General features: G+C 46.5%; 1 protein-coding gene and 1 long non-coding RNA gene across 3 annotated transcripts; both read right to left on the bottom strand.

Moving 5' to 3' along the window:
• Positions 1–487: 487 nt before the first annotated feature.
• Positions 488–18747, bottom strand: L2HGDH (L-2-hydroxyglutarate dehydrogenase). 2 transcript variants are annotated; one of them, XM_083438195.1, is made up of 10 exons: positions 18596–18747; positions 15091–15206; positions 14105–14261; positions 12648–12779; positions 9895–10057; positions 8125–8159; positions 6725–6892; positions 5254–5411; positions 2222–2353; positions 488–1818 (listed from the first exon to the last, which is right to left on the bottom strand). In XM_083438195.1, the coding sequence occupies exons 3-10, from the start codon at positions 14117–14119 to the stop codon at positions 1623–1625; spliced, it is 999 nt and encodes a 332-aa protein (XP_083294321.1). In that variant the 5' UTR covers positions 14120–14261; positions 15091–15206; positions 18596–18747; the 3' UTR covers positions 488–1622. The 2 variants fall into 2 exon arrangements, with proteins under 2 accessions (XP_083294321.1, XP_083294320.1); XM_083438194.1 differs by having other exon boundaries at positions 14110–14261; positions 18596–18742.
• LOC310678053 lies at positions 8189–9858 on the bottom strand. Its single transcript, XR_014511586.1, has 3 exons — positions 9584–9858; positions 8780–9331; positions 8189–8272 (listed from the first exon to the last, which is right to left on the bottom strand). It is a non-coding gene; the product is annotated as an uncharacterized lncRNA (long non-coding RNA).
• Positions 18748–18959: the final 212 nt, after the last annotated feature.

The following is an 18959-nucleotide window of genomic DNA, read 5'->3' as shown; positions in this document are numbered from 1 at the left end:
CAGTACACTGATTTTCAGACTGATTTGGTGTTATATATAGCCTTAAAATAAGAGATCCAGAATACTAGGTTCTCCTAGTGGTATTAAGCACTGGTAACATGTTACTTCCACCTCTGCTTCCTTGAAAGGTGGTGGCAACAAACATTTATGGGGAAATTTATTTGCAGCCTCTTTCCCCATCCAGGGTATAACAGGTTTGCTTCTCTCCCTTTCAGCTTTCACTGGTGTCTAAATGTGGCTTTAAGTGCAACAAACAAGTTTTCCTGCTTCACAAAGCAGAGGTTCAATAGCAAGGTTGGAAGGGGTTCTGCAGAAAGAAAAGGGGTGCCAAGAAGTCAGGCTTTCATGTTCCTCACCTAAGCGGATAGCTAGGTCCAAAAAGTATTGGGATGCGGACGACTGTAATACCAAGAACTGCAGTGATTCACAGTCCATTCGGAATAGAAACAAAATGCAATGTACACCATAACTCAATGAAGACAACACGTTTGCCTTTACGCAAGAGTTTTTGTGTAAGTTTATTGATCATTGTAATGCACAAGTTTTGCATGAATTCACATTCTAAAAATGTAGGTCCAGATCATGACTGTTTTTGCTTCTAATCATATACCCCCATTATCTCTTGTTTTATAAAAATAGCTTGCATTTAATTAGATAAAACTTATTTTTCCTGATCTTTGCATATCTGGACTATTCAGTAAATGAAGATTGTGTGCATATGTAGATCTAATCAGAAAACGACACACCGATTTGTTTGCCCATTTTCAATGAAGACTGAACCAGAAAAACCCTCCAAAGAAAAAGCACCACTTGCTGTGACCAAACCACTCTGTGCATCCAATATTTAGAGGACTATCTATTACTGTCCTCCCGCACACTTCTCAGCTACTCAGTGGGGCTTAGAATGGTAGAATTGTAAGGTTGGAAGGGGTCCTGAGGGGCATCTAGTCCAACCCCCCACGAGCACTTCCCTCTGGATCGTGCCAGCAGGGTACTTCCTATGTTCTGCAAGTTGGAAGGTGGGAATCACATTCAGTACTCTGATAAACAGGTATCCTTCCCTGGGGCTCAGGGCACATTGGCAATGGTACCACCTGCCTGTTATTGCAATTGCCGCAACCCACAGTGTGGCCTGGCATGGGCAGGGAGAAAGACCGAGTTGTGGGTTTACCGTGTTTTGGGCAGACAATTCCCCTTTTGTGGAGAGCAGGCTGTGTTCCTTCTGTGCCTTTTTCAGGTGATTTTGGGACGGAGGGAAATTAAAACAGACACCGCCTGCATACCCAGTTAGTTCAAAAGCGAAATTATAAGGAGAAAGGGTGGTGATGTCTGCTGCTCTAACTGCATTCCTGAGTACACCACAGGGCCAATTTCCCCTGCCAAATTAATACGGCATCTAATGGACCTGACTGGTGTTCACTGTGTTTGACCTTACGTGGCATGACTTCTGAGGCTCATCAGAACATTGCAAAGCTTGAGGCTTCTGCAAGGCAATCCACTTGGCAGCCTCTATTTCTGATTGCTTCTCCCTAAAAGGCCACCTCCCTGTCATTTCCTTGTCTGCCACCCTTCCAAGCACAGTGTCTGAACACAAAGAGGTCCAACGGGCCTCCAGGATTCCATCAGAGCTCAAATCTCCGCTCCACCTCGTTAGCGATCATTTTCGCAATGGCAAGGGAGGAGGTAGCAGCAGGTGAAGGGGCATTTCTGACATGGAGGATTCGGCTGCCAATGTCTCCAGTGCCTCCGTCAAACACAAAGTCGTCGATCAAGTTTCCGTCGTTGTCCAAGGCTTGAGCTCTGACACCAGCTGGACCTCTGCAAAAAGAAAGGAGAAACTGGGCATTCAAACAGGGCAGAGTGGACCTTGAATTGTACCTCTGACTATCACAGCTAATGCAACAGGAGACTTGGGTCCCAGCTTGCTTGTCTAGGAACAAAATGCTTAAATTGCTATTAGACCCGACAGATGCCCATATGCTGTTTCAAGTGGAAACTGCGTATCTCGGGTGCTTCTTTTAATTTATTAGATTTATATACCATCCTTTATCCAACATCACTGTGGTATGCCTCTGCTGGGAATCACAGATCAGGAGAGCCCTGCCGTTGCTTTCAGGCTTCCCAGAAGTGGGATCTGTTTGGCCACTGTGACAACCAGGTGCAGGACTTGCAGCCGGGCTCTTCTCATCTTCCGTGATGTCTAAATCCCCAAAAGGATTACCTGAGTATATCGTTGATGGTAACTTCTGGTATAAATTTCTGCAGCTGCTTCACCTGAGCACTAAGGAAACACGCTCTGTACATTTCTCCCATTCCATAAGAGAAGTTCCTCAACACCAGCTTCCATAGGCCACTGGAGAGGGAAAGCAACATTTATTGCAAGTAGCTTCCATTCATAGATAGATAGATAGATAGATAGATAGATAGATAGACAGATAGATCTGTACATACACATGCATGCAAACACACACACACACACACACACACACACACACACACACGTAAAGGAAAAATGTAAGCAGAGCAGTCAAAAATGAAAGAAATTCCAAAAAAGTCCCTCATGATGAAGTGTAAACGTAATCATATGTAAACTATTTGCAGTTACCATTCACAAAGCAGGGTGGGTAAAAATCCATGATTTTTTTTTAAAAATCGGATTTTTAAAAATTCAAATCAGATTTTTTTGATTTAAATCGGATTTTTAAAATAAAATGCTGTTGGAGGAAAAATCTTTCTAAAGATTTTTAAATTTTCTGTTTAAGTTAAGTTATAGTCCAAAGGCTATTCATCAGGAAATAAGGATTTGTTTTAAGTTTTTCATGTGTGCTAAAACTCAGTCTAAGGTTTTTTTAAAATAAAAAAAATAGTTTAACCACATCAGTTAACAAACATGGATACATATGCTATAATGTTATTGTTTTAGATAAATAAATTGTTTAAGTTGTTATTAAGGAAATGATTATTCTTCTCCTTCCAATAAAGTACAGCAGAAATATAAGCAATAATTTCATAATTATCTGTCTATGTATTTCTAATAGTATAGCCAAATCAGTAATTTTTTATATAACTGTAAAAACTACTCTGAAAATTCATTATTCCAAAAATGAAACCTTCATCTGGTTGTAAAGATTAAGATTATACTAGCAAGAATGAGTCTTTCTGTAAAAAAATGATTTAAATCAAGTCTTCCTGACTAGTGATTTAAATCGTGATTTAAATCGATTTGATTTAAATAAAACCCACCCTGTCACAAAGCCTTGTTGATGACAATAATCCTGACACTGGTAAGCTAACTAACTCCTGAAAGTAATCACCCTGATTCAGACCATTTAATGTCTGTGTGTTTCATTTACCTCTGATCTCTCTACATACCCACTTTTCTTGACACCCCACGTGTATAATATATATTTGGCAACTGAGGATTGCACATCATGCATCTTATGAGCTGGACTCTGTTCTGTAGAAACTTCTGCCATTAAAAAACCTGTTCAACTTTGAAGGCGCTACCAAACTCTCATTTTTATAACAGCAATGGTAGTCCCTCACTAACATTGCATGTTACAGGTGTGATTAATACTTTTTTAAGAAGTGACAAGATTAAATAGTCCTTTTGCTCCTCAGCTCCGAGATGCAGCAAAAGTCAAGGGCTCCAGGGCTTGGCCAGGAGGATGTTCGGTGGAAGAGGAGCCAGCAAAAAAAAGCTTTAGAAAAAGCGTTACGAAGTGGACCTCGTTAAATGAGGCAGCGTTGGGAGAAGCTGAGAGGAGAGCACAGACAAGGGAAATATTTGTGTTGTGTTGAATGGGGGCAGAGGGGAGAAGAGGAAACTTAGCCAGAGTGGAGGACTTTATATGTGAGGAGAGCGCAAAATATGGTCTGAAGCTCAACATCAAAAAAACGAAGATCATGGCCACTGGTCCCATCACCTCCTGGCAAATAGAAGGGGAAGAAATGGAGGCAGTGAGAGATTTTACTTTCTTGGGCTCCATGATCACTGCAGATGGTGACAGCAGCCACGAAATTAAGAGACGCCTGCTTCTTGGGAGAAAGGCGATGGCAAACCTAGACAGCATCTTAAAAAGCAGAGGCATCACCTTACCAACAAAGGTCCGCATAGTTAAAGCCATGGTTTTCCCAGTAGTGATGTATGGAAGTGAGAGCTGGACCATAAAGAAGGTTGATCGCCGAAGAATTGATGCTTTTGAATTCTGGTGCTGGAGGAGACTCTTGAGAGTCCCATGGACTGCAAGAAGATCAAACCTATCCATTCTGAAGGAAATCAGCCCTGAGTGCTCACTGGAAGGACAGATCCTGAAGCTGAGGCTCCAAGACTTTGGCCACCTCATGAGAAGAGAAGACTCCCTGGAAAAGACCCTGATGTTGGGAAAGATGGAGGGCCCAAGGAGAAGGGGATGACAGAGGACGAGATGGTGGGAAAGTGTTCTCGAAGCTACCAGCATGAGTTTGACCAAACTGTGGGAGGCAGTGGAAGACAGGAGTGCCTGGCGTGCTCTGGTCCAGGGGGTCACGAAGGGTCGGACATGAGTAAACAACAACAACAACAACAAAGGAGCTGGTGCAGAGCATGAAGCTGGCTGACTTAAGAGGAAAGAGAAACAATACAGGGGGAAAATATGTATTACAGAAACCGTACCCACCCCCTGGTGTTCCTTGTAGCACCAGAAATGCACCCGCTCAACCCATAACACCCTGGAGATCGAACCTATGCAAGAAGCAGGTGTCCATCGCCCACAGTAAGCAGTGCGATGCTTTCTGGGATTACTATAGTTCATACTAATGGGACGCGGGTGGCGCTGTGGGTAAAAGCCTCAGCGCCTAGGGCTTGCCGATCGAAAGGTCGGCGGTTCGAATCCCCGCGGTGGGGTGCGCTCCCGCTGCTCGGTCCCAGCGCCTGCCAACCTAGCAGTTCGAAAGCACTCCCGGGTGCAAGTAGATAAATAGGGACAGCTTACTAGCGGGAAGGTAAACGGCGTTTCCGTGTGCGGCTCTGGCTCGCCAGAGCAGCGATGTCACGCTGGCCATGTGACCCAGAAGTGTCTCCGGTCAGTGCTGGCCCCTGGCCTCTTGAGTGAGATGGGCGCACAACCCTAGAGTCTGTCAAGACTGACCCCTACGGGCAGGGGTACCTTTACCTTTTTATAGTTCATACTACAGACTGCAGAAAAGTGGGGCAGGGCAGAGGTAATGAGATTCTTGTTCTTCACCTGCAGATGAATGGAAAGAGGACACTACCTGTAAGCCGCCGCGTCTACAAAGTCTTGGAAACTGAAGTCATAAAATCTGTAGCCCTCTCGTTTGAAGGCAAGCACGGCGTTAGGCCCGAGCCAAACACTGCCATCCATCCTTGCGGTGAAATGGATACCCAGGAAGGGGAAACGGGGATCAGGCACCTAAAGCACGAGAAACACACTTGGGAGTCAAAATGCATTTGAAAGAACCACACTCCGCATCACACAAGAATGGCCCAAGAAGCATCTCTCTGAATCGTGCAAACCAAAGAAAACATTGAAAAGAAGGGAGCAGGCTTACCTCTTTCTCTCTCTCTCTCTCATACCCTCTTTTTAAATGAAAGCTGGGGATCTGGCAATTCTAGTTCATCAGGTGGAGCGCCCCCCCCCCATGTGTCTCAGTGCCAAATTTTGGCAAGGCACATCACATGATAAATATGAGCAACAACATGTGTAGTCACACTCTTCTTCTTTTCTGTCCTCCTGAGAAAGATGAGTGGATGTGTGGACCTAAATACATCTCCGAGAGTTCTGTCTATCAAGATACAATCTCTTACTTAGCTAAATGTATGGATATATAAAAATCAGCATCCGGGGGAGTGTGGAGAGAGATGCTTTTAAGTCAGAATGGAGGAAAGGGAAATTGGCAGCAGTAACTTGAAATATTCTGGGAAATTGCTTAGAGCAGCCGACATTTCCCAAATATACCCTCTCTAAAGCAGACTGGTTCAGATTAGGTCATTTCAATATCTATATAACTTTCCCACCGGCATTGTATGTGTCTTTGACCACCAAAGCCATGGGACTCATTTTCCGGGTGGTAAATAATAATAATAATAATAATAATAATAATAATAATAATAATAATAATAATAATTTATTATTTATACCCCGCCCATCTGGCTGAGTTTGCCCAGCCACTCTGGGCGGCTCCCAATCGAGTGTTAAAAACAATACAGCATTAAATATTAAAAACTTCCCTAAACAGGGCTGCCTTCAGGTGTCTTTTAAAGATAAGATAGCTGCTTATTTCCTTCACAATTTTGTAATGAATGATTTTAGAGTGTTGTTTGTGCTGTACTTTTGTACTGTTTTATTGTTGTTAGCCGCCCTGAGCCCTGAGCCCGGCGCCCTGAGCCCGGCTTCGGCTGGGGAGGGTGGGATATAAATAAAATTTATTATTATTATTATTATTATTATTATTATTATTAACATCTGAAGGGAGGGCAATCCACAGGTTGAGGAGGATTCTCAGAAGAGGACAATCCCAAGGTTCATTAGAGGAAAGCCAAAATAGTTCAAATAGGCTGAAGTATGCAGTGGATCTGCCCTGAAACTATAAGGACTCTCACACCACGTGTACAGCTTAGTAAATATTAAATATTGTATTAAATAAATATTAAATAAATAACACCAGTACTCAAAGCATCCCGAAGCACCAAGGGCTTTCTCAAGCTCTCCGTAAGTTGACGTACCGGATAAATATTTCCTTTTACCAAATAGCATTTCTCTGGCTTCAGCACCAAGTAATCTCCCCGGAATGGAACAATGCGAGGCTCTGGGCTGCAGCCACTGATCTGAGAGATGCGGTCCGAATAAAGCCCTGCACAGGACACAAGATGCCGACAATGGATTTCCTCCCCCTGCGCAAAAGAAGATGTCGAGGCTCAGCAAAACTATAGCTCCATCTAACATCATCAGAATACCAGCTAACCCGCTAGACTGTCTGTTTACCCTTCCATTTCCACACCTTCTAGCCTGCTGCACCCCAGGCATAGGGATGATCGCTGGGGGCAGAGCACACTCCCCCTCACAGACAAAGCCACAGCTGTCTGAACATCATGCCCTCTGTCTAACCTTTTGCGGTCTCAGTAGTCCGCCGTGTCCTGTCTGTGACCTTTGTCTCTGAGACCTTTGTCTCCTTCGTCATACACTGTGCAAAGGGAAAATGATGCGGTGGAAACAGGTGCCAAAATAACTCTGTACCACCCCATGATCTCGGGACTGGAAGCTGTGTAAAGGCCACAGCCCAAAATGTATCTGCCTGGATTTGCATATTGTGTCTCAATAAAAGGAGGCTCCACAGAGCTGGCCGGCAGCTTGCTTGCAGCTCACCTGTGCGCAGCTCAACTCCTGCCTTATGTCCTTCACTTCACCATGCTTGAAGGTACCTGTTCTAGTGTGACAGGTGGAGGTGAAGAGGCCTGATCTTGACCAGGAGTGGTCTGGCAGGCCAAAGAGCACCTGGCAGGCTCTTCAGGACCACGGAGAGCTCCCGGAGGAGGCTGGTGTGGCTTGCTGATAGCTAAGCCAGCAGGAATTAAAGGTGCAGAATGCCAGCCTAGAACCCCACAGTTGGTCCTCACTGGGTGACCTGCCAGTGTCTTTACTGTTTCTTCGCAGGGGAGCAAGGGGCCTGAGGCAGCTGCTGTGCAGGCATAACTGCAGATTCAGGTTCCACATGAGAGGTGCTTGAGGTCCTTCAAGGGCAGAGTCATAGAATCACAGAATTGTCGAGTTGGAAGGGACACCAAGGGTCATTCAGTCTTGCCTCTGCTATGCAGGGATCTCAATTTCATGACCGACGACCATCCAACCTCCGCTTAAAACCCTCCAATGAAGGAGAGTCCACCACCTTCCGAGAGAGACAGGCACCATCCTCTCTTAAGACTAGACCTTGAGCAGGGAAAGGACTATGACGCCCTCGAGGCAAGAGCCACTTGACTCACATTAATAGCCATCTCAAACTGTTTTTGTGGCGACGGCAGCCATCGTGGTTAAAGTATTTGTACGCCTGACATGCGACAGATGCCAAAACACAAAGAAAATATTCTGCACTTGAAAAGTAAAATATAATCTGAAAGCTTGGACTTACCTTTGAGTTTCTAACAACAATTGGATATTTCATCCCTGTAAATAATAAGATGAAAACTATAAATGGCACACATAAAACAACTACATATAAACAGAACATCTGAACCACAAGGACAAAACAGAAGAACTTGTCAGGCAGATTCAAGGCCCTAAATACTAATACTAATACTAATAATAATAATAATAATAATTATAATTTATTATTTATACCCCGCCCATCTGGCTGAGTTTCCCCAACCACTCTGGGCAGCTCCCAATCAAGTATTAAAAACAATACAGCGTTAAATATTAAAAACTTCCCTGAACAGGGCTGCCTTCAGATGTCTTTTAAAAATAGGATAGTTACTTATTTCCTTCACATCTGAAGGGAGGGTGTTCCACAGGATGGGCGCCACCACCGAGAAGGCCCTCTGCCTGGTTCCCTGTAACTTGGCTTCTCACAATGAGGGAACTGCCAGAAGGCTCTCGGTGCTGGACCTCAGTGTCCGGGTAGAGCGATGGGGGTGGAGACGCTCCTTCCGGTATACTGGACCGAGGCCATTTAGGGCTTTCAAGATCAGCACCAACACTTTGAATTGTGCTAGGAAATGTACTGAGAGCCAATGTAGGTCTTTCAAGACCAGTGTTATGTGGTCCCGGCAGCCACTCCCAGTCACCAGTCTAGCTGCCGCAGCCCAGGGTAAAAACAAAGCTGTACCCAGCAGATTGGAACAGGAGTTTTCACCAGCCTTCTAATTCCAGGGTCAGGACATTTGTCCCTCTAGCCCAGTATTATCTGCTGTGATGGGCAATAGATCTCCAGCATCTCAGGCGGAGAGGAGTGGGGCAAGAGAGACTGGGGATTGAACCTGAAACCTTCTGAATACAAGGGGGGATCTCTGCTACTGAGCTAGAGTTTCTACCCTTAAAGAGAGACAAGCTGGTCTTTCAGAAGCGACCCATAAGCAAGAGGTATTTAGCTCGCCTCTTTCACCCTCTCCCTGCCTCCACTGCTCTGCAGACTCAGATGGTGACAAACAGGCATGTTTTCTATGCACCCACAATACAAAATAGTCAGACCACATCTCGCACCGGATTCTGAACAGGCCAAAAAGGAGAATGTGCCATCATCCCGTTTTAGCGGAAAGTTTCAGAGTACGGCTTCAGTTCCATGGCGCCAGTTGTGTTTTAAAATAATTTCAGAATGCCTACTATAAACTAACGATTTCCTATTTACAGTGGTACCTCGCAAGACGAATGCCTCGCAAGACGAAAAACTCGCAAGACGAAAGAGTTTTTTGTTTTTTGAGTTGCTTCGCAAGACGAATTTCCCTATGGGCTTGCTTCGCAAGATGAAAACGTCTTGCGCCTTTTTCTTAAAACCGTCAATGCATTTCCTATGGGAAACCGTGCTTCGCAAGACGAAAAATTCACAAGACAAAAAAAATCGCAGAATGAATTAATTTCGTCTTGCGAGGCACCACTGTAATTGCAAGGAAGAAAAGTTTACTGAATTGCCACAGCTCTCTCTCTCTCAGCTATGGATTCTTTGAATTTAGGCTACGGGCTAGTTCTGGAATTTTGCATCTCCCAGGATGGTCTCTAAAGCAATTCCTGAATCCACCTGAAAACATTCCACGTCGCTCCCCTAGATCATCCCATGAACCGCAGGATCTCCACAAGAACCTGGGAGGCTGTGAAGTTCAGGACTGCATATCACCACAAAACCTCACGGAGGAAGACTGCCAAAGTGGGAAGGAAGGGCAAAGAAGCCGGAAGGAAAGCTTCTTACCATCTTCACTTCCAGCAGGACTTTCTTTGGCCACCGCCATGTCCTTGACCTCAAAGTCCGTCAAAACAGTCCCTCCAGCTGCCTGGAAATCCTCAGCGTAGGCAAAGGCCACCTGCCTGTAGTTCACAATGCCTGTGTACGGCGAGTCCAGGGCCATCACACCCTGAAAAGGCATTCAAAGGGATTTAGGGCCACAGAGAGTTTTCAAGAAGGAAGAAGACAGAAAGGCCCCGTTTCAGGCCTGTTCAGAAGCTGCCAGTCCAGACAGGCTCCTAAGCAGCACTCTTGAGCAGTAAACACAAAGGACCTCCAATTCCCAGTCAGTTGCTGGGGGTTGCAAGCAGGAGAGAGCTTGCGGGCTCCCCACAGACATCTGCTTGGCCGCTGCGGGAGGTCCCCTTTGGCTTGGTCCAGTAGGGCTTATATACTGTATTTTTCACTCTATAGGACACACCAGATGATATGACGCACCTAGTTTGGGGGGGGGAGGAAACAAGAAAAAATAAATCTGAATCCCAGAAGCCAGAACAGCAAGAGGGATCTGGCTTCTGGGATAGCCTCTTGCTGTTCTGGCTTCTGGGATAGCTGGGATAGCTTTGCGCAAAGCCTCCGCAGGGCACGGGGAGCCTCCCTCTAGCTGTTCTAGCTTCATGTGAAGCCTCTGCAGGGCACGGGGAGCCTTCATCCCCGTGCCTTGCGGAGGCTTCTGGGACAGCCCGCGAAGCCTCTGGAGGGCAGCGAGATGAAGGCACCCCGCTGCCCTGGGGAGGCTTTGCGCAGCTAACCCCAAAGCTAGAATAGCGAGACGAAGCGCTGCGCAGTGGTCCGTCTCGCTGTTCGCTCCGTCTCGCTGTTCTGGCTTCTGGGACAGCCTGTGAAGCCTCCGCAGGGCAGCGGGGTGCCTTCACCCCACTGCCCTGCGGAGGCTATGCGCGGCCATCCCCAAGCTAGAACAGCTCTCCCGGCTTTCAGCAAAAGGAACCCAAAGCCTTTGGAGCTCAGCGCGAGGTCCCGCTGCGCTCCAAAGGCTTCAGGCGGCTATCCCTGAAGCCTGGAGAGCAAGAGGGGTCTGTGCGCACCGACCCCTCTTGCTCTCCAGCCTTCAGCGAAAGCAAAAGGCTAGAGGACTGCTGGCAGTGCAGACAGAGCTGATCTAAACAGCAGGTGGGCAACCTTTTCTGGCTGAAGGGCCTGATCTTTATCTCCTGCACCCGCGGCAGGCGAAAGTTGGCAGGTGTGTGGGGCCGCCCATCTGCCAATCCTCTGGTGTCGCAGTGGCATCACCCACTTGACTTTGAAGAACCTGATTGTCGGGACCTCAAAGTAAACTACAGGGCTTTCAAAGAGCCCTCTGTACATTTGTGAACCGCCTCACGGGAGGATGTTAACAAGAGCTTTCTGCGCTTCTCCTTCAAACCACAGAAGTGAAGGAGCCTCTTTGAAGTAGCTCGCTCCTGAAAGCTGCTTCACAGGGCACTTTGGCATAGCGTTTTAACCCTCACTAAATGAATGAGCAGAGATTAAATCCTGCTGCCTGGGAACAGAATCATGCAACCAATGCAGAATTAAATCCTCATAGAATCATAGAGTTGGAAGAGACCACAAGGGCCATCGAGTCCAACCCCCTGCCAAGCAGGAAACACCATCAGAGCACTCCTGACATATGGTTGTCAAGCCTCTGCTTAAAGACCTCCAAAGAAGGAGACTCCACCACACTCCTTGGCAGCAAGTTCCACTGTCAAACAGCTCTTACTGTCAGGAAGTTCTTCCTAATGTTTAGGTGGAATCTTCTTTCTTGTAGTTTGGATCCATTGCTCCGTGTCCGCTTCTCTGGAGCAGCAGAAAACAACCTTTCTCCCTCCTCTATGTGACATCCTTTTATATATTTGAACATGGCTATCATATCACCCCTTAACCTCCTCTTCTCCAGGCTAAACATGCCCAGCTCCCTTAGCCGTTCCTCATAAGGCATCGTTTCCAGGCCTTTGACCATTTTGGTTGCCCTCCTCTGGACACGTTCCAGTTTGTCAGTGTCCTTCTTGAACTGTGGTGCCCAGAACTGGACACAGTACTCCAGGTGAGGTCTGACCAGAGCAGAATACAGTGGCACTATTACTTCCCTTGATCTAGATGCTATACTCCTATTGATGCAGCCCAGAATTGCATTGGCTTTTTTAGCTGCCGCATCACACTGTTGGCTCATGTCAAGTTTGTGGTCAACCAAGACTCCTAGATCCTTTTCACATGTACTGCTCTCAAGCCAGGTCCTGTCCTCACGCCCATCAGCTGAGGTCACTACCATGGGTGAAGCTTGGGGGATAATAGCCTGACAGGCTATTAATGGTCTCCTGGCCAGAGGCTTCCACCTCTTATCTAGATGGATCAATGATGTGACTTGTCAGAAGACAGGTTCTTATGCTCCTTTAATGGAGGGTTACAAACGTAATTCCTTCTGGAGGTCCGTTCTTAACCCAATACCGTTCTTAATGTGAGATGCGCTTTCGCTAATGGGGCCTCCTGCTGACGCCGCGCTGCCGGCACGCGATTTCCGTTCTCATCCTGGGGCAAAGTTCGCAACCCGAGGTACTACTTCCGGGTTAGCGGAGTTTGTAAACCGAAGTGTTTGTAAGCCGAGGTACCACTGCAATTCAGATGGGGAGGTGAACAGCTGCCCTGGGCTTCCCTAGATCCCAACCCCCTCCGAAAGGTTCCCAGGATGAAAAAGATGCATCATATCGAAGGAGGTCGCGTACCCGGCAGTAGGGCTCCTTTGCTTGTATTTCTTTGGAAGAGATGAGTTTCAGTCCGCGGACCTCGTTCTGCAGGCCCCTCTCATACAGCGCCTTGAGTCTCGGAACTTCTTCCTGTTCAGCTGCAACGATCAGCTGCAGAAGAAATGAAGTTACAATGCGGAACGTGGGCCAGCCACAGAGTAAAAATGCAACAAAAGAGCAAAGGTAACGACAATCCTGCTGTGTGGGATGGAGCAGGAGGAACGTCATGTTGTCGTAGTAATTAATTACAAGTTTAATGGAATGGAAATTAATCCTCTTTTCAAAAACTTGGCATAGGTCAGGCTTGTCCAACTTCCAAGAGACTGCAATCTACTGCAATCTACTCCCACTATAAAAAAAGCTTTTTTTTGGAAATCGAGCTTTTTTTAAATAGTCAAAGTTGTTATGCTTTTTTTGGGGGGGGGAGGGGGTGCGAGAGGTCCCACGATCTACCACAGGTATCCCATGATCTAGCAATCTACCAGTTGGTGTGTTTTTCCCGATATATCCAAAAGATCAAGACTTACTGTATTTTTTGCTCTATAAGACTCACTTTTTCCCTCCTAAAAAGTAAGGGGAAATGTGTGTGCGTCTTAAGGAGCGAATGCAAGCTGCACAGCTATCCCAGAAGCCAGAACAGCAAGAGGGATCGCTGCTTTCACTGGGCAGCGATCCCTCTTGCTGTTCTGGCTTCTGAGATTCAGAATATTTTTTTTCTTGTTTTCCTCCTCCAAAAACTAGGTGCATCTTATGGTCTGGTGCATCTTATAGAGTGAAAAATACGGTAGCTACATTAGTAAAAATAAAACATTATAAATGCATTATAACACTATGACACCAGATGGCGCTGTAGAGCCAAAATTGGAACTCTATGAAATTTTCCATTGTGAGCATTACAACGGTTTTTTCAGAGCATTTTCAGAGTGGTGGTTTTTTATAGCTATATCTCACCCCGGGTCCAGTTCGTGATTAGGGCTTCACTGAGCAAGACCCCTAATTAAGACCAGGAAACTCAGTTAATTCATTGCCGATGTACCACTAATAATAATAATAATAATTTATTTAAATCCTGTCCTCCCCGTCAGAGCCGGGCTCAGGGTGGCTAACACCAGTAAAATTACAATAAAAACATAATAGGGGAGGAAAGAAAGAAAGAAAAAAACCAATTTAAAATACAGGTTAAAATACAATTTAAAATGCAGCCTCATTTTAATAGTAGCCCATAGATCAAAACCATAAGGGGAGGGAAACATAAGGGTCAGTCCAAACCAAAGGCCAGGTGGAACAGCTCTGTCTGCATGGCCTTAGGAGACTTCTTACGGCAGTCAGAAAATTCAAATGTATAAAGCAAAGGTGTAAGGACTCTTTTGATGTACAGTGCTCTACAAGGATATTAAGAGTTGCTGGAACAGAAAAGCAAAAAGTGCTCCACCTACCATACCTTGCCGCATTGTTTATACGGGATTCCCTTTTGGTCACAGTACGCATAGCAGAGGGCAGCCCCCTCCACACACAGCTTCGCTTTCAGAGATCCCGGTTTGTAGTAGATCCCACTGTGAATAACACCGCTGTTGTGTCCACTCTGGTGGAAGGCTAGTTGGAGAAATGTGTTACAAATAAGGAGAAATATTGAAATACATGCTGCATGGACCATTATTCTTTTTAACTGTCAGGTGAAATACATATTTAAACCGCCAGGTGATTCTTCAGACTTCAAGCCATGAGAAGTACCGTATTTTTTGCTCTATAAGACTCACTTTTTCCCTCCTAAAAAGTAAGGGGAAATGTGTGTGCGTCTTATGGAGTGAATGCTGGCTGCGCAGCTATCCCAGAAGCCAGAACAGCAAGAGGGATTGCTGCTTTCACTGCGTAGCGATCCCTCTTGCTGTTCTGGCTTCTGAGATTCAGAATATTTTTTTTCTTGTTTTCCTCCTCCGAAAACTAGGTGCGTCTTGTGGTCTGGTGCGTCTTATAGAGCGAAAAATACGGTAACTATAAATGCGGTGTAAACTGACCAGAAATGTATAAGGAAAAGTTTGCAATGATGGATTAGCTCGTTCCCCCATCCACTGCTACCACCCCTCCAAATTGCCCTCCCCCCCTTTGCAATTAGGCTTGAAAAAAAGCTCTTACTGGTGACTATAAGTCTTCTTCCAAGCCTAATTTTGGTGGAATAAGGGGCAGGGCGGAGAGCACCCCTTTCCATGCAGGAGGCCTTTTAAGATAAATGGGAAGTTGTACAAAATTGGCCCCTTACAAGAAAGGTTCCCACTGGATTGCGCCTAACTGAACGATGCCTTTTAGTAAGCCATTTAAACCACCACCACCAAATCTGGAAGATGGAGCAGGCGGAAGTTAAAAATGCATGAGGGAAACTAATACAGAAGGCGATGAGCTCTTTTATCAGATTCAGATATCATACCCAACTCCTTCTCCTTTTCCAGCACTCCAAAACTGAGGGATGGATGTCGCAGGCTGAGCTCCCTGGCCGATGCCAGCCCCACAATCCCAGCGCCGACAACAGCCACATCGAAAGTGCTATTAAAAACGGGTTTGAGAAGAATGAAAATCACACACTCCATACTGGCAAAGAACTTATTGCGGTCAAAAGCTATCAGACAATTTCCAAGAGGGGTCTGTTTTGTTTTTGCTTTTTTTGCATTTACGTAAAATATTTTTTTTTACGTAAGGGATGCGGGTGGCGCTGTGGGTTAAACCCCAGAGCCTAGGACTTGCCGATCAGAAGGTCGGCGGTTCGAATCCCCGCAACGGGGTGAGCTCCCATTGCTCAGTCCCTGCTCCTGCCCACCTAGCAGTTTGAAAGCACGTCAAAGTGCAAGTAGATAAATAGGTACCACTCCGGCGGGAAGGTAAACGGCGTTTCCGTGCGCTGTTCTGGTTCGCCAGAAGCGGCTTAGTCATGCTGGCCACATGACCCGGAAGCTGTACGCCGGCTCCCTCGGCCAATAAAGCGAGATGAGCACTGCAACCCCAGAGTCGGCCACGACTGGACCTAATGGTCAGGTGTCCCTTTACCTTTAAAAGATTTTTTAAGTAAAAAAATGAAAGTTATAACAAATGTGGGCTGAGCTGTCCACTGTCCCATTATGTCACAGCCCATGCCAAAATCCCCGCCCTTTAAAAAAAGATGGGAGAGTGACATTATACGCATTTACACCACTAAAGATTGTACTGCTCTTCTGTTCCCCTAAAAAGTCATTGACTGTCTTCGGGCTGAGAAGACAGAAGAGCAGCAGGGAAAAGGCAGAATGGCGATGACTGGACAGCATCGTGTGGATGCCCCAGAACAAATGAGGGAACCAAGAATTGCAATTCCACACAAAACACAAGTGTGGAAGTTCCTGTAGTCTCCTCTTACTTGCAGCTTGTCTTTCACATCACCTGCTGTCCTGCCCGACTCTTTAAACTAGATATTTCATTTATCGGTTATATGTACATCTTGTGTCTCATTTTATCATCACAGCCTTCTCTACGATGGCTTTGGTCTACCTCCACAACCAGGTGAAGAGCACTTTTGGGCTTCCCAGAAGCATCTGGTTGGCCACTGAGCAGGAGGCTGGGTTAGATCCAGCAGGCACTTCTTTTTTTCTAGGCAAAACATTCAATTTTATTACTGAAATTTTGCCCAGCAATGACAATTTTAACTTTCCCCACCTTGACATATCTTTTTAAACTTTGAACTTTATCCCACGGTTTGACGTAAATATTTTGAAATGATGAACAGTTCATATTTGTCATAGTAATACAGTGGTGCCTCGCAAGACGAAAAGAATCCGTTCCCCGAGTCTTTTCGTCTAGCGGTTTTTTCGTCTTGCGAAGCAACCCTATTAGCGGATTAGCGCTATTAGCGGTTTAGCGGCTATTAGCGGCTATTAAAGGCTTAAGGGATTAGCTGCTAAAAGGCTATTATTATATAGGCTTTCGTCTAGCGGTTTTTTCGTCTTGCGAAGCAAGCCCATTAGCGGCTTAGCGGCTTAGCGCTATTAGTGGTTTAGCGGCTATTAGCGGCTATTAAAGGCTTAAGGGATTAGCGGATTAGCTGCTAAAAGGCTATTAGCAGCTTAGTGCCTTAGAAAAAGGGGGTGGGGAGCGAAAAAAAATCGCAAGAATCACAAGACATTTTCGTCTTGCGAAGCAAGCCCATAGAGAAATTCGTCCTGCGAAGCGCATTGAAAAACGGAAAACCCTTTCGTCTAGCGGGTTTTCCGTCTTGCGAGGCATTCGTCTTGCGGGGCACCACTGTACCCAAGTGTTTAACAATATTTAACAGATACAGATTCAAGAAAGGGTTGTCAGCTTACATCACAATCCTATATTAAGTTTATATTGAGCTTATCTGGTGCACAGAGGGCATTTCAGTTAATATGAATGAGCCGTGAATATGTAAGTTGTTAGGTGAACAAACTGGGCAGGACAAAGTTCTGGGATTTAAAATTATGTTTTCTATTTAAAAAAGGCCCTTATGTTCTCAGTTGAAACAAGTGCTCTACCACTAAGCTGTGTTCCCAGGTTTTAATGGGGGGAAACTAACAATTCAATTCCCTGCCTATAGTGACTAGAGTACAGTGGTACCTTGGTCTAAGAACAGTCCTGTTAACAAACGATTCGGGCAACGCACTCTGCAAAACCAGAAGTAGGTGTTCTGGCTAGTGAATTTTGCCCTGGAAGATGAATGGAAGCAGACCAGTGGAAGCGCACTGGCAGCGGGAGGCCTCATTGGGGAAAGTGCACCTTGGTTTAAGAACGCCTTGAGTTAAGAACGGACTTCCGGAACTAATTAAGTTTGTAGACTGATATACCACTGTAGTCTGAAGTGGTCCAGTGTAGCAACAATTTCATTACTACGCATTTTCCTGTTCCAAAATGGTGCTAAAAACTCCAAACCCTGAGGCAGAGGGCCTTCTCGGTGGTGGCACCCACCCTGTGGAACGCCCTCCCATCGGATGTCAAAGAGATAAACAACTACCTGACTCTTAGAAGACATCTGAAGGCAGCCCTGTTTAGGGAAGTTTTTAATGTTTGATGTTTTATCGTGTTTTAATATTCTGTTGGGAGCCATCCAGAGTGGCTGGGGAAACCCAGCTAGATGGGCTGGTCTCTAAGGTGCTACTGGACAATTTTTTAATTATTTTATCCAAGTACAGTCATACCTCGGGATAAATATGCTTCAAGTTAAGTATTTTCAGGTTGCGCTCCGCGGCGCCCCAGAAGTAACGGAGCACATTACTTCCGGGTTTCGCCGTGCAAGCATGCGACCTGCGCACATGCAGACACGGGTTGCGTTCGCTTCAGGATACAAACAGGGCTCCGGAACGGATCCTGTTCGCATCCCGAGGTACCACTGTAATTGATATAGAAAGGAGCAAACCAGTGATGTTTTACGGAGCAGGTTAGCAGGCGAGGCCCATGACTTACATCCTAGGAGCCTACACAACACAAAACACTGTTGCTGTAGGCAGGTTTTATTTTATTTGCTTTTTACCTTATATTTGGGAAATATACATCCAGTTGTTTGTTTCCTTTAATTTTTTTGTGGGGCCCTAAGTTAGAGCTTGTTTCGCTTATATGTAAATCCGGCGCTGGTCCTTATGCCCTCCCAGTCAAGCCCGCTTCAAATATTGACAATGTAGGTTTTATTTTATTTGCTTTTTATCTTATATTTTGGAAATGGACATCCAGTATTTTGTTTCCTTTAAATTTTTTTTTGGGGGGGGGGGGGCAAGAGAGTGGGCCCTAAGTCAGGCCCCAGCTGTTTGGGGACTACAACTCCCATGATCCTTCGCTACCAGGACCAGCGCGTGGGATGCTGGGAATTGTAGTCCCCAACCACCTGGCGGGCCTAGGCCTGCCCTCAGCCAGAGCCTGCTTAACTTCCACCTGCCCTCCCGGCCTCCGGCCCCGCTCACCTCCCGGGGGTCCCTCCGAGGTGCCTGGCGGGGAGAAGGCGGGCCGGCGCCGGGGGGAGCCGCAGCCAGCGCGCCCGCCCGCCCCGCCACACACAGGCCCGGCCGCACACCGGGGCCATGGCGCTCCGAAGCCGCCTCCCTCCCGGCCAGGCGCCGCCCCGAGGAGGAGCCAGCCCGGCCCGGCCCCTCGCCGCCGCGGCCTCCGACTCGCCCTCGCCCCGACACCGAGGCCTGCAGCGCCGGGAAGGAAGAAGGCGGCGCCCGGGGGCTCCGGGGAGAGGCGAGCCGGCAAGTGGGGGGTGCTCTTGAGGCAAATTGTTGCTCTTTATGCAAGTTGTTGTTGTTGTTGTTTCTGCTGTTGCTA

Source organism: Podarcis tiliguerta (genome assembly GCF_965153285.1).
Source record: "Podarcis tiliguerta genome assembly, chromosome: 1".
Taxonomy (NCBI): domain Eukaryota; kingdom Metazoa; phylum Chordata; class Lepidosauria; order Squamata; family Lacertidae; genus Podarcis; species Podarcis tiliguerta.
Note: the sequence above shows the minus strand (reverse complement) of the source record. Positions and strands in the feature narration are given on the sequence as shown.

Coding starts and splice junctions, on each gene's coding strand:
- L2HGDH (XM_083438194.1), bottom strand. CDS start 18,714: ATGGCCCCGGTGTGCGGCCGGGCCTGTGTGTGGCGGGGCGGGCGGGCG. Junction 6,893..8,124: donor TTGTTGTTAGAAACTCAAAG/GTAAGTCCAAGC, acceptor TCTTTTGCGCAG/GGGGAGGAAATCCATTGTCG. Junction 1,819..2,221: donor ACCATCAACGATATACTCAG/GTAATCCTTTTG, acceptor TTCTTTTTGCAG/AGGTCCAGCTGGTGTCAGAG.